Source organism: Tauraco erythrolophus, chromosome 22, assembly GCF_009769465.1.
Source record: "Tauraco erythrolophus isolate bTauEry1 chromosome 22, bTauEry1.pri, whole genome shotgun sequence".
Lineage (NCBI taxonomy): Eukaryota > Metazoa > Chordata > Aves > Musophagiformes > Musophagidae > Tauraco > Tauraco erythrolophus.
In genome coordinates this window covers 211,067-224,712 of record NC_141486.1, presented here as the reverse complement: position 1 = coordinate 224,712, position 13,646 = coordinate 211,067, and the positions used below count along the sequence as shown (strand labels likewise).

At 66.1% G+C, this 13,646-nt stretch overlaps 3 protein-coding genes across 5 annotated transcripts in view; 2 read left to right on the top strand and 1 right to left on the bottom strand.

Annotated features, from left to right (window-relative positions):
* The window catches only part of ABCA2 (ATP binding cassette subfamily A member 2), a 32,942-nt gene extending 28,525 nt beyond the window's left edge, over positions 1 to 4,417 (top strand). For all 3 annotated transcript variants that reach the window (XM_086625270.1, XM_086625269.1, XM_086625271.1), the window contains 11 exons: positions 729 to 861; positions 1,074 to 1,191; positions 1,322 to 1,500; positions 1,807 to 1,948; positions 2,296 to 2,430; positions 2,625 to 2,728; positions 3,006 to 3,098; positions 3,329 to 3,431; positions 3,580 to 3,717; positions 3,953 to 4,159; positions 4,382 to 4,417. In XM_086625270.1, coding sequence (XP_086481396.1) covers positions 729 to 861; positions 1,074 to 1,191; positions 1,322 to 1,500; positions 1,807 to 1,948; positions 2,296 to 2,430; positions 2,625 to 2,728; positions 3,006 to 3,098; positions 3,329 to 3,431; positions 3,580 to 3,717; positions 3,953 to 4,159; positions 4,382 to 4,417 — 1,388 coding nt within the window. The remainder of the gene's footprint in view (positions 1 to 728; positions 862 to 1,073; positions 1,192 to 1,321; positions 1,501 to 1,806; positions 1,949 to 2,295; positions 2,431 to 2,624; positions 2,729 to 3,005; positions 3,099 to 3,328; positions 3,432 to 3,579; positions 3,718 to 3,952; positions 4,160 to 4,381) is intronic.
* Positions 4,418 to 7,380: 2,963 nt separating this feature from the next.
* CLIC3 (CLIC family member 3) lies at positions 7,381 to 10,156 on the top strand. The gene is given in 7 exon segments (XM_086625272.1): positions 7,381 to 7,416; positions 8,235 to 8,344; positions 8,721 to 8,846; positions 8,976 to 9,052; positions 9,055 to 9,081; positions 9,423 to 9,598; positions 9,995 to 10,156. Coding segments are annotated over 7 exon segments (714 nt in total).
* Positions 10,157 to 11,195: 1,039 nt separating this feature from the next.
* Positions 11,196 to 13,627, bottom strand: PAXX (PAXX non-homologous end joining factor). The gene is made up of 7 exons (XM_086625160.1): positions 13,524 to 13,627; positions 13,368 to 13,428; positions 13,243 to 13,277; positions 12,951 to 13,168; positions 12,353 to 12,424; positions 11,761 to 11,854; positions 11,196 to 11,636 (listed from the first exon to the last, which is right to left on the bottom strand). Exons 1-7 carry the CDS (start codon positions 13,625 to 13,627, stop codon positions 11,597 to 11,599), a joined length of 624 nt encoding a protein of 207 aa, XP_086481286.1. The 3' UTR covers positions 11,196 to 11,596.
* Between the last annotated feature and the right edge of the window lie 19 nt (positions 13,628 to 13,646).

The window sequence follows — 13,646 nt, the reverse complement described above, 5'->3', positions numbered from 1 at the left end:
CCTGGAGCAAAAAGCTGGGGGATGTGAACCAGTCTGGGGAGCACGAAGAGACGTGGTGGAGGGTCAACCGTGGCGTGGTGCTGGTGATGCTGAAAGTGGTTTCTTGGGCCATCCCACATAGCAGCCCCACGGGGACAGGAGGCTGTGGCAGAGTTGTGCGATTCTGCTGCTGTTGCACACTGCCGGCGGTGGGGCCGCGGTGGGGCCGCGGTGGGGCTGTGGTGGGGCTGCGGTGGAGCCGCGGTGGGGCCGCGCTGTGATTCGAGGGATGGGGACTGCAAGGGGGCTCTTCCCTTCCAGCCGTGGTCTCTTGCCTGCAGGGCTGCGCTGCCCGGACCAAATGAGCCTTTTGTTACTCGCAGCTTCATCTTGGCATCGAAAAGCTTCTCAAGCAGCTTCTGTATAACCCAGGCGCTGCTGGCATCGCGAGGGGCAATTCTGGGGGCAGGATCTGACAAATGCATCCAATACCCACTCTCAGTTGGGTTGATTCATCCTACTGAGGTTGAAGAGTTGCAAGATGATTTCAACAGCACGCGTGCTGCAGATGAGAAGCCTATTGTGACCAGCCCTGGTGCCAGCAGCACCAGCCAGCCCAGTCTGCTGTGGCAGGGGAGGGCATACGGGAGCAGGACAGTGGCATTGTCACAGACCAGCTCAAGATGTACGACCAGGTTGTCCCCATGGGAAGGTGTCCCCAGCTGCTCTGTCCTCTTCTTCCCACTCAGGGCAGTTCGATAAAATGAAATCACCTTTCGAATGGGACATCGTGACACGGGGGCTCGTTGCCATGACAATCGAAGGCTTCGTCGGCTTCTTCATCACCATCATGTGCCAGTACAACTTCTTCCGGAAGCCCCAGTGAGTGCGGCCAGGGAGTGACGGGCAGGCTCGGGGGGGCTGGCCAAAGGGAAAAGCTTTGCCATCCAGACCCCTTAGCTCAAGGTGCCCCTCCAGCGGGTGCCAGCTGGGGAGCTGCCCGTCCCTGTAAGGGATGCGGCATTCCCAGCAGGGATGTGGGAAGGTGGCTCCCGTGCCCGCACGCCCACCCTGTCCTGTGTGCCCTCCCACAGGCGGCTGCCCGTCTCCACCAAACCCATCGAGGACGACATTGACGTGGCCAACGAGCGGCACCGTGTCCTGCGCGGTGACGCCGACAACGACATGCTGAAGATCGAAAACCTCACCAAGGTGCAGCAGCGGGGCATGTGCCAGGGCTGCAAGGAGACACCTCGGAGCCGTCCCATGGAGGGCCGTGGGTCAGGGCTGGAGGTCCAGGTGCCTCTGGGAGGGCTGAGCCCCCCTCCCCTGCCCCCCCCAGGTGTACAAGTCCCGCAAGATCGGGCGCATCCTGGCCGTGGACCGGCTGTGCGTGGGCGTGCGGCCCGGGGAGTGCTTTGGGCTGCTGGGCGTCAATGGCGCGGGCAAGACAACCACATTCAAGATGCTGACGGGGGACGAGAGCACCACGGGCGGAGAAGCCTTCGTCAACGGGCACAGGTCGGGGGGCACGGGCTGGGTGGGAGGTGGGGACTGGCTGTTGTCCTGGGGATGGGACGGGGTCTGCATGGGGGTTTCCCGAGACTTGTGAGTCTGCCCGTATGGCTCTGTGGGACTGCAGCCCTGTGTCCTGGGCTGACCATCATCTGGGGGTGGCAAGTGATACCGGCTCTCAGCCAAGGCTGCCCATTGTGGGTTACCTGGTAGAAGATGCTCCAGTATAAAAGCGTGTGAAAGGGGGGTGAGCAATGAGGGGCTCCCAAAAAGCAATTCTTCTCCCCACGTTCCCTCCGTCCGCTCCCACAGCATCCTGAAGGAGCTCCTGCAGGTCCAGCAGAGCTTGGGCTACTGCCCCCAGTTTGACGCGCTCTTCGATGAGCTGACAGCCCAGGAGCATCTGGAACTCTACACCCGCCTGCGTGGCATCCCTTGGAAGGACGAGGAGCGGGTAGGGCTCTGGGCGGTGATTGCCAGCGCCCATGGGCTGATGCTGTGCCACAGGCATGGCATTTCACCGGGCACCAGTGGGGACCTGAGCCAGTGCTGCTGCCCTCATGGCAGTGCTGCCCCAGTGGTGCACCCACATGGCGGGCCAGGGCCAGGCACATGTGCTCGCAGGCCCCCACCAACACTCATGGCCGTGCCAGGGGTGCCGTGGGGCTCCCCTGACTGGCGCATCACTCGTAGTCACCTCGGCAGCTGGCCCATGCCACAGAGCCCAACTGCTTTCCCACTGCCAGTTCTGCCAGCCCCGTGGCCTTGGTTAGGGTGATGACAGCCCCCCGCACCTTCCAGGTGGTCAAGTGGGCACTGAAGAAGCTGGAGCTGACCAAATACGCTGACAAGCCCGCCAGCACCTATAGCGGAGGCAACAAGAGGAAGCTGTCCACAGCCATCGCGCTGATCGGATACCCGGCCTTCATCTTCCTGGTGCGTCTTGGCTCCAGCACCCTGCTTGCGGGGTCCTCCTCCCACCCGTCGTGTCCCTGGGGCTGGCACCAGGCAAGGGTGGAGGAATAACCCTGACTGGGAGCTGCCTCCCGGCTCTGCCATGAGTGTCCCAGGATGTGGGATGGTGTCCTGAGCCGGGGCTGGCGTGTCTGAGGGTGCTGCCCATCCTGCAGGATGAGCCCACCACAGGGATGGACCCCAAGGCACGACGCTTCCTCTGGAACCTCATCCTGGACGTCATCAAAACAGGTCGCTCCGTGGTGCTCACATCCCACAGGTCCGGAGGGGCTTCTGGCTGTGCCCGCCATGCGTCCGGGCACCTGGGGTGCTGCGTGAGTGGGAGGGGGCTCTTTGGTCCCGGGGGGCTGGCATTCGCCAGGGGCGCGGGGAGCAGAGGGAACCCAGGACACCCTCTTGCTTTCTCCCATCCCTGGTGGTGTGAGGCCACAGCACCCGGGTGGTGGCCTGGGGAGCTTGGCTCCCTGCCTGCCCCGGCCGCAGCCCCTGGCACTGCCCCCTGTGGCACCCTGCTGAATCCTGCCCTGTCTCCCCAGCATGGAGGAGTGTGAGGCGCTCTGTACCCGCCTGGCCATCATGGTGAACGGGCGGCTCAAGTGTCTTGGCAGCATCCAGCACCTGAAGAACCGGTAGGAGCCCGGTGGGGGTCCGGTACCCCACGTGTAGTGTGGGGTGGGAGGGTGGCGACGTGTCGGCCCTTTTGTGTGGGTGCTGCTGTGGTGGGCGGGCGGGGGACAGGCTCACTCAAGTGGGTGCAGCAGCTGCTGGAGAGCACTGTCCCCTTCCACGGGCTTGGTCCTGTCCCATAGAAGTGCAGTCGGTGGGGCAGGTCCTCACGGGGTCCCTCGTCCCCACTCAGGTTCGGAGACGGCTACATGATCACGGTGCGCACCAAGTCCAGCCTCAACGTCAAGGAGGTGGTGAGGTTCTTCAACCGCAACTTCCCCGAGGCCGTCCTCAAGGTGAGCTCCGTGTGGCGGCGGCCCCTGCCAGCCTCCACGTCGGGGTGCACGCAGCCTTCGTCCCCCAAGGGACACCTGTGGGATCCCCGCGGGGTGACGGAAGCAGGTCTGGGAGTGGGCTGGGGTGTCATCTCTGTGTCCTGTGCAGGAGCGGCACCACACCAAGGCCCAGTACCAGCTGAAGTCGGACCAGATCTCGCTGGCACAGGTCTTCAGCAAGATGGAGCAGGTGGTGGACGTGCTGGGCATCGAAGACTACTCTGTCAGCCAGACCACGCTGGACAACGTGAGACCAGGGACAGCGCGGGTGGCTGGATGCATGTCCCCAGGGAGGGCAACTGTGCCAGAGTGCCTGGCAAGGAACCACCTCTGGGATGGGAGGTGGCATCACGGTGGTGGCCACAGCCCGGCGGGATGCTCTGGGGTCTGTCTCCAGCAGCAAGGATGGCAGGCAAGGGGTGGCCGGGGGGTGGAGGTGCTCCCGGGGGTCCCTCACAGCCTCCTGCCCCTTCCCCCCGCAGGTGTTTGTGAATTTTGCCAAGAAGCAAAGTGACAACCTGGAGCAGCAGGAGACAAGCCCCAGCTGTGCCCTGCAGTCGCCCCTGGAGCGGGTGCTGAGCCTGCTGCGCCCCCGGGCTGCCCCCACGGAGCTGCGGGCCCTCGTGGTGGAGGAGCAGGAGGACCTGGAGACGGATGACGAAGGCCTCATCAGCTTCGAGGAGGAGAGGGTGAGGGGTTGTCCCCAGGTCCGGGTGTCCCTGGTCCCAGCCGTGTCCCTGCCACGCGGCACTGGGGCCGGGTGCCACGGCACCGAGTCTTGTCTGGGGCAGGGGACGCGGTGGGGCCAGGGACGGATCGGGGAGGGGATCTGCGGATCCCAGCCGCAGCAGCACTGGGGGTGCCGGGCCGGGCGGGCAGCCCCTGAGCCCTGCCCGCCTGGGTGCCCGCAGGCGCAGCTCTCGTTCAACACGGACACGCTGTGCTGAGCCCCCGGGGCAGCCACGGCGCCCGGCTGTGAAGCCACCGAACCTTTTTGGCCTCTCCCCTCCCTTCACCCCGTCGAGTGGAGCTGCCGCGGCCGGAGGTGCGTGCCAGGGAAGACACAGCAGGTGTGGCACCAGCCTGGACAGACCTTGCCAGTGTCACCGCGTGGTGCTGGGGCCACCGTCCTCGGCCGGCTCACCGAGCCAGCACGTGCCAACGGACAGAAACTGTGAAGAGAAGGACGCGGCTTGGTGCCAGCACTGCCAGCCCGGCACGCCGTGTGGTGGCGGCGAGACCAGTGAGCGGTGCCTTTGGTTGGACACCCATGTTGCGCCCACCCTGGGGACATGTGGGGACCCTCCCCTCAACCAGCCCCAGCCCCGCCCCAGGCCTGGCCCTGGCAGGGCTGGGGAAGGACGGCTGCTTTCGCCTTGTTTCCATCACCCCTGGCCTGGCACTTGCCCTTGGCACCAGACGGGTCTTGGGGTCCAGTGCTGCGGGGGCAGGAGCTCTGGTGCTTCACCCACGATCGATTTCTGCCACTGACGGGATGTCACCAGCGACCTCCGAGACGGGGGTCTTGGCCCTGCCGGTGCGTCCTGCCTGCCCACGCTGCTGCCAGCCGAGGGGTCCGGCCACCCCACCCTGCCCAGCCATGCCATCTGTGCACTGGGCACTCGGCACCGTCCCTGGCACCAGTCAGCGGTGCCCCTGCAGAGGGGCACGCGGTGGGGCAGAGGGGTATTTCACAGGGTATTTCACATGCTGGCACCAGCTGTTTCTCCCCTCTGCCGCCAACCACGTCCCTCCTCCCAGAGCCCCTCACCCTGCCTCCTGCCTGCCCTCACCGCCCGCTTCCCCCCGCCCAGGGCATCTCTGCACCTGTGCCACCGTTCTGCTCTGTCCCCCTCCTTTTCCCCTTTGCCCTGGCACTCATTGCTCCATGTCTGGCCCTGGACAGGAGCCACCGGCACGGGTTCCTTGTTGCTGGGTCACTGGGGGTACTGGGAGAGGGATCGCTGCACCCCAGAGTGACTTTTGAAGCTGAGAGTGGGGTGGCCTTGAGGTGCAAGGACAAGACAGCCTGGCTGGGTGCCAGCACAACCTGGCAGTGGTGTGAAGGGGGACGATGGACAGTGGTGGTGGGGCCGGCAGTGTCACTGGGGCTGGCAGCCCCTCCTTTCTGCAGAGGGTCCTGCCGCCTTGTTGCCCATGGGGGCTGTGCCTGGCACCCACATCCCAGCAGCACCCCCAGTCCGCAGCTGTGCCCAGAGACGGGGTGAGCGCGGGGCCCATGCTGCTGACCCCGACCACCCACCCCGGGGGTGCCCCAGGCTTTCACAGCACCCCGGGCTGCCGTGCACAGTCCCTCCCTCCTTCCTGGGGGGCACCCAGGGCTGGGCTGCCCATGTGTGTCCCCAATGCCCTTTCTGCCTCCCTGGCACGGGCTGGAGGCCACCTCTGGCCCCACTCGAGGGCGCAGGGGCAGATGCAGGTGACCCTCTGATGTCTTCGTGCCCCCTGGTCTTGCCAGTCCCGTATGCCACCTGCTATAGATTGTGATACAATATACAGTATTTTCAATAGGGGAAAAATTGGGGGGAGATAAGCTCTATTTTCAGATTTTTCAGACCATATTTTTTTTAATGGCATACTGGAAACTGGCTGGTCCTGGATGGGGGTGGATGGCACAGGTGGGCAGCCCCCACCCAGGGTGCCCCCTCGGTTCTGCCTTCCTGGGTGGGCACTGGGGGACACGCCAGCTTAGGGTTTGCCCTTTGCCACCAGGGAGGGAGGGGATGGTGTCATCTTTGGGTCCCCAGCTGGGACCTCAGTGGTGGCACTCTGAGGGCACCCCCAGGTGGCCATGGTGCCCTGCTCTATGCTCCGGCCAGGGATTTGGCCTCGCTCCGTGCCCACCCTGCTGTCCTGCCACTCAGGGCTCTGGGAGGGCACCAGCACTCTGGGCACAGAGCTGCCTGCGCCCCCCCCACCCCCCCGCGCAGCCCCCCTATCTGCAGAGCTGTCCCTGACTGCTGTTGTGGCACTGTGCCCACACCCCATGGCTTTCGATGGTCAATGGAGATGCTTTTGTGCCCCCAGCGCAGCGAGCTCAGGGCATGCTTGCCAGCACAGCCTGGGTGGCAGCGGTGGCCTCCCTGCCCTGGGCTCAGGGCTGCCCAGGCACAAAGGCCGTGGGGGGGCACCCAAGGGTGGCAGAGGGGTGGAAGCAGGAGGGCATTGCCCCAGGGCAGGGGTGGCTGCTGCCTTAACACTATTCGCTTCATTGCGTTTGGCCCTGCTTCCTGCCTCGCCTCCCTCTCTAGTCCTTGGCCACCAGCCGCGGGCACTGTGCCGGTGCCACGCATGGCCCCGGACACGGGGCACCTTGAGGGGTGGGGGACACCTTGGAGGAGCCTGTACATTGCTAGCAACAGAAACAAAAAGATGAAATGTGAAAATAATGATCGTTTTAAATAAAAAAATAATAACTGGAACCAGCGAGGCTGTGTGGTTGCTGGTGGGCAGGAGTGCCAGGGCTGGGTGCCCAGGGTGGGACTGGGCTGGGCAAGGGCTGAAGAGGGGGTACATGATGGCTTGGGGTGGGGGTGCAGGAGCCTGTCGTGGGCAAAGGGAGCCGGGCACAGCACAGGGCTGTACCCAGCACTTGGCAGCTTCCAGGGTGGGTGGCGGGGCTGGCTGGGAGTGCGAAGCTCCGCACAGTGCAGGGTGCCCGGGCAGGAGCCACCACAGCTGGCAACGCCGCAAAGGGCCCTCGCTGGCCCCAGGCTGGCAGCTGCAGCGGTGGCCGGGGCCCCATGGCAGGGCGTCCCCACCACACCGCAGGGCCAGGCGTGGGTGGGAGCGGGTGCACCCCGGGGAGGAATGTGGGCTGGGAGGGGCCGCCAGTCCGGCACGGGCACTCGCGCCACAGCCACCGCTCCGCCGGCAGCCGCCACCCAGCATGGCCGAGAAACCCCAAATCCAGCTCTTCGTCAAGGTGAGGGGGGTCGCGGGGGGCCTGGGGTGCCCCAACCAGTGGGCACCTCTGGCTGCCACCCTGGCATTGCCCAGGCTGGGGTGGTCCAGCCAGCCCTGCCCACTGCAGGGCCCAGATGTGGGGCCGTGGGCAGGCAGCGGGCAGCTCGGGGCTCTTCTCCAGGGCACAGCACTCTGCTGCCTGCCCCACGGGCACAAGGGGGCTGAGGGCCCTCAGGCTGGGGCGTTGGACTGGAGCATCCCCCCGAAACCAGAGCCCCCTGCCCAGCAGCCCGGCCACCTCCGCCTCTGCCCGCCTGCGCCTGCCGGGCCCTCCCCAGCCACCGCCCGGTTGGGGCAGTTTGTCCAGCTGCACGGGGCAGGACAGGACCCGCCTGGGATCGCATCTGGGGGGTGACAGGGTCACCAGCATTGCCACCGCCATCCTCTGGCACAGTCCCTGCTGTACTGGGCCGTCTCCTGCCACAGCTGCCCCCAGTGCCATCACTGTCCCCAAGCCCCAGCTGCCTTGGCACTGAGGGGCTGGGGGACCCTGGGGCCCCCTGGTTAGTGCCAGGGCCAGCACATGCTGTGCCACACGGGCTGCTCTGGGGTGGGGCACAGAGGCCCCAGGAGCTGGCCGGGGGCTGGAGCCCTGCCCGGAGTAGCAGGTGTCACGGGCTGCGAGTGCTGCTCGCCAACCTGTGGCCAGCCTGGGCTTGGCTGGAGGCGGGCAGGGCTGGCATGCGTCCTGCCACCCTCACCCTGCACCTGCCCGCACTGCCCCGCTGCAGCCATGCCCAGGCAAAGGGGCACTGAGCTCTCCCTCTCTGCCCGCAGGCAAGCGAGGACGGGGAGAGTGTGGGCCACTGCCCCTTCTGCCAGCGGCTCTTCATGGTATTGCTGCTCAAAGGGGTGCCCTTCACCCTCACCACTGTGGATGTGAAGAGGTGAGTGGTGCCCCTCTGCCAGGGGCTACCAGCCCTGGGGCCGGGGCCATGGGCAGGGTGGGGCAGCCTTGATCTGACACCCTGATGGGGGGTGGTGGGTGCCCAGCACCTTGGGAAGGGGTGTAAAGGGTGGGCACTGTGGGATGCATGGAGCCTGCTGTACTCCCCCAGCTGCCCACCACTGCCTGAGGGAGGCTGGTGGGCATTTTCCCAGGCAGAGCTGCCACGGGCACACACTGAGGCAGGAGCAGCCTGGGGACACCACCTCGTCCCTTTGCCCAGGACACGTGTGCACACACAAACACACACACGTGTGTGGTGCCCCACAAAGCCCTGGGCACTGCCGGGCATCACCGTCCATCCCCATCTCCTGCAGGGCGCTGGACGTGCTGAAGGACTTTGCACCAGGTGCCCAGCTGCCCGTTCTGCTCTACAACGGCGAGCCCAAGACCGACACCGTCACCATTGAGGACTTCCTGGAGGACCAGCTGGGCCCCCCCATGTCAGTGGTGCCACTCCAAGACGGGGAAGGGGCTAAAGAGAGGCAGGACAGGCTGGCAGGGGAGTGGGCAGGCAGCCCATGAGCCTGCCATCCCTACCTCCCTCCCCAGCTGTGCCCCCATCCCTGCAGGTTCCCCAGCCTGCTCCCGCAGCGCCGGGAGTCGAGCCTGGCCGGGAACGATGTCTTCCACAAGTTCTCTGCCTTCATCAAAACCCGGCGCCTGCCCAGGATGAGGGTGAGGAGCTGGGGTGGGCAGGGGATACTCCATGCAGCCTCTCAGGTGCCACCACCCCAAAGCCAGGCCAGGGCACCCTGAACCTTACTAGCCCTCCCCTGCCCCAGGCCAAGGCTGGGCCTCTCCTGGCACTGCCCCTCCCCATGCAGCTCAGCATGGCTGTGCCAAGGCTCTCCTGGGAGGGCAGGGGCAGGTGCCAGGCTGGGCAAGGCAGGAAGAGCGCAGGCAGGCGCTGCCTGGGCACGGGGATGGGCTAGCAGGAGGCCATGGTAGAGCTGCGGGGACACGTGCCCACAGTGGGGCTGTGCCCTGACCCAGCGGCGCTGCCACCCTCCCCGCAGCACTGCAGCGGAGCCTACTGCGGGCCCTGCTGAAGCTGGACGAGTACCTGAGTGCCCCCCTGGAGTACGAGCTGGCCCACGACCCCCACCTCCGGGCATCCCAGCGCCGCTTCCTCGACGGGGACCAGCTCACGTTAGCTGACTGCAACCTGCTGCCCAAGCTCAACATCATTCAGGTGAGCGTGGGCATCCCAGTGCCGTGCCCTTCCCCTTGCCCTGGCTTCTTAATGCTGCCGGCCCCATGCTCTCACCTCCCCCCGGGTGCCTGCAGCAACCTCCTGCTCCTTTGCCAACCCCTGTATCACCTCGGTGCCCCCCTGGCACCCCCATCCCCATGACCTCTACCCAGATTCCCACAGATCTCACTCCCCTCTGCATCTGCTGCCAGATGCCACCTTGCCAGGTGCCACCCCTTATCTCGTGCAGTGCCAGGGATGTCCCCTGGCCCCCTGCTACCCTTCCTGGCTGGCTCCTGCCCATGAATACCACTGCCTGGCCACGGGGACACGTGCTCCTTGGCACACGACAGGCACACAGGGCTGGGCAAGGGCTCACCCTGTTTCTGCCCGCAGGTTGTGTGCCAGCACTACCGCCACTTTGGGATCCCCAAGGACCTGCGGGGCGTGTGGCGCTACCTCAACAGTGCCAGCGAAACCAAGGAGTTCAAATACACCTGCCCCAACAGCGAGGAGATCATACAAGCCTACCGCTCCGTGGTCCGGTCGCCACAGTGAGCTGGGCATGCGCCCAGGTGGGCGCAGGGCCAGGGTTGGGTAGCGGGCCACCGCCCACCTCAGTCCTGCCACGACCACCACAGTCCTGCCTGCACGCACTCAGGAAGGCAGAGAGCATGAGCTCTGCCCCTGGCACCCAAATTCCCCCAGCTGGCACCCCTGCAGCAATCTGCATCACACTGAGCCCACAAACATGTTCTCACTTCTTGTGCCACCCTCCCTGCCCAGCCAGGACCCCCTCGACCTGCCCTGCAGTCCCTCCAGCATCAGGATGGGTGCAAGGGGGCCACAGCCACAGGCACTGTACCAAAGCTGGGCAATGCTGAAAGCAAGGGCAAGAGCTGGGGAGGAACAGCTGCCCAAAGCAGAGAGCCGCAGGGCACAGAGGGCAGTGCCCTGCAGTGGGCAACCCTGCAGCCTCCCTTAGAGGAACACTGTGCCACCTGCCAGGTGAGTGACCCGAGGCAGGCCTGTGCCAGGGCAGCAGGCACTGCAGGATGCCCTCGAGGAGCTGCACCAGTGAGAGGAACCAGCACAGCACAGCAGAGCCCTGGGAACAGGGCCGGGGGGGATGGCATGGGTGGTGGACACAGCCCGGCCCCCATCGCCCTGGGTAAGGGGAGCAGAGGGCACCGTCCCCCCAGAACTCACCGTTAGGAAGCTCTCAGGAGCAGATGTGGGAGAGGGATGGGGGTGAAGAGGGGCAAGTCCAAGCCATGTACCAGAGCTCCCGGAAATCAATAAAGGCTTTGCAAGCAAGAGAAGTGTCTGCAGTGACCAGCTCCAGCAGCTCCAGCAGCTCTCCTCCCTCACAGGACTTCGCACCAGCCTCCCAGTCCTCTCCCAGTGCCTAGAAAGGGCTGGGCCCATTCTCTCAGCTCTCCAGGGGGCTAGTGAGGCTCCAGCCACTCACCCACCAGCCCACTGGCACAAAGCTGGCAGGAAGGTGAACTCTGAGCCCCTGACCCTCCAGGTTCAGCTGAAATTGGCCACAGGGTTCCTCAGCACGGGAAAGGCAGAATGAACCGACAAATCCACACTGTCCGGTCCCCAGAGACCGGCTGGCTAAACCCAGCTTTACTGGCAATAAGTTAAGCACAGGCAATCTTTTCGTTCCACAGTGGTACAAAAGATCTTTAAAACCCCACCAATTCATGGCAAGTGAGGCACAGAGGTGGCCCCTGCCAGCAGGGAAGAGTTGCAAGGAAAAACCACCACCACTTGCACCACCCTTGCCCCGTCTGTCCCCCGCAAAGGCCCTGCCACCACACCAGCTGAGGATCTGCTGGCTCCAGCCCTCTGGGTCCTGCTTGCTCCCTCTGCCTCCCTGGGCACAAGGGGCTCAGCACGCCCAGGGTGCAGCGAAACCTCCTCCAGCCGCCACACGCACGGCTGACAAGGCTCCAGCAGGGCTGTCGTCGGGGGACAGGACAGCACAGCTCAGGAGTCCTCGAAGTTCACTCCAGACGGTGCCTTCTTGCTGGAAGATGGAGGAAGCATCACAGCCCAAAGCCCCACATCCCACTCCCCTGCGGCTACAGAGCAGAGTCCACTGGATCTCCACGCAGCCCAGCCCCAGCACTGGGCCTGAGAGAAGCACTTACCTTTTGAAGCCAGGGTTAATGAGAGATTCTCCCGGGATCTTCCTCTTAGCCGGCAAAGCTGAGCCAGCAGCCCTGTTCTTCCTGGGCTTGGGGTCTGCCTCCGTCAGAGGCAGGCAGGACAGGGATCGCAAACAGCCAGTTAGTTCCTTTGGCAGCCCTGCAAGCCCCTCCATGCCCAGGGTGAGCCTCTAGCAGCCCAGCCAGGCTGGCCCAGCATCCGTGGTGGTGAGAAAGGGTCAAGCCTGGTCTCCTCTCCCAAAGGAGCAGGGAGTCATGGATCTGCCACAGCCCCCGGTCTGGAAGCACAGCAAAGCCTGACCTCCTCCTGGAGGCTACTGAGCAACCTGCCTGGTGATGCCCGGCACCTGACTTGAGCACAGTGCATCCCAGACACCCTGAGAGACACGGCGCTGAGCCCTGGCCACTTCTGTGCTGGGAAGGGCACGAGGACAGCAGGCGGCTGACAGCAGCCGCAGCCGAGGGGACTCGGAGTGTCCTGGAGAGCACCCGGACACAGAACTAGCAGCCTCCTGGGGAAGAGAAGGCAAACAAGCAGCGGGACCAGGGTAGGTGCCCCCTGGTAACTGCCTACCTGGCAGAAAGAGCTGCTGGCTCCAGGCAGTGTTCTTCTCAGGGCTGCAGGAAGATGCCAGTGTCTCCACCACTGCTGAGACAGGAGCCAGAGCTCGAGACAATGTACTCCAGTGAGGCATGGAGCACCCCAAACCTCCCCAGCAAGCTCCCTCCACTCCACAGCCAAACTGAGCAACGTCCCCCTCCCAGCGCTCCCACCCAGGCTGCTGCTGCTGCAAGATCTTCCCAGTCCCGTGAACCAGAGACCTCTGCACGGTGCGGCGCTCGCCGTGGGGACCAGGTTGTGTTTCTGCACGCAGACACAACGCTGCGTCCCCCGCTCCCATGCGGGATCGCTCCTGTCCGAGGCGGTCGGGCGCTGGCTTTGGCACTGCCCAGCCCAAACAGGGCAGCGAAGGCAGCAGCTCTACTGCCCAGCGCTCCCGCCCGTCCCCCCGGGACCGGTGAGGAACCCCCCGGGCGGGCACAGCCTCCCCGCCGCTGCCCGAGCCGGATCCCTCGGGGCACCTCCGGGCGGGGGCAGATGACACCGCGGAGGCAGCAGCTCCTGCCCGCCCTCCTCCTGCCCTCACCCGCTTCCACATCTCCCCCCGCACCTTCCAGGCGCCTCTCCAGGCTCCGGACGCGCTCCGCCATGCCGAACACCAGCGCCTGCAGCTGGCTCCTCGCCTCGGCGACGGGCAGCTTGGCCAGCCGCAGCGCCGAGCACGGGGCCGCCGCCGCCGCCTCCTCCTCCTCCTCCTCCTCCCGCAGCCGCAGCGTGGCCTCCCGCTCGCCCAGGCTCAGCGCCGCGGTCCCCCGCCCCAGGGCCTCCCTGCGCGGCCGGGGCCACGGTGAGGGCGGCCCTCGGCGGAGGGACCGCGGCCCCGCGGCGGCGGCGGCACCCACCTGAGCTCCGCGCCGTGCTCCTCCGGCGGGCACCGCTGCGGGGCAGAGGGATAACGTCCCGAAACGGCCTTCCCCGAGCCCCCGAGCCCGACCTCCGGCCCCGCCGCCCCGGCCCCGGTACGTACGCAGCCGAGCGGCGGGCGGCCGCCGAGCTCCCCGGCCCAGACCTCCAGCGCGTCGGTCACACTGCGGGAGGCAGCGGCTCAGGCTGTGCCGGGGACGCTCGGCCCCGGCCCCGGCCCCGGCCCCGCTCCCGGCCCCGCTCCCGGCCCCGCACTCACTAGACGGTGCCGCCGGGGCCGGGGCCGGGGCCGGGGCGGCAGTAGCCGAGATACCGGCCCCCGCCCGCCCGCAGCAACTGGAACGGCCCCGCCGGCTCCGCCATGGCGGCAGCGCCGGAAGGG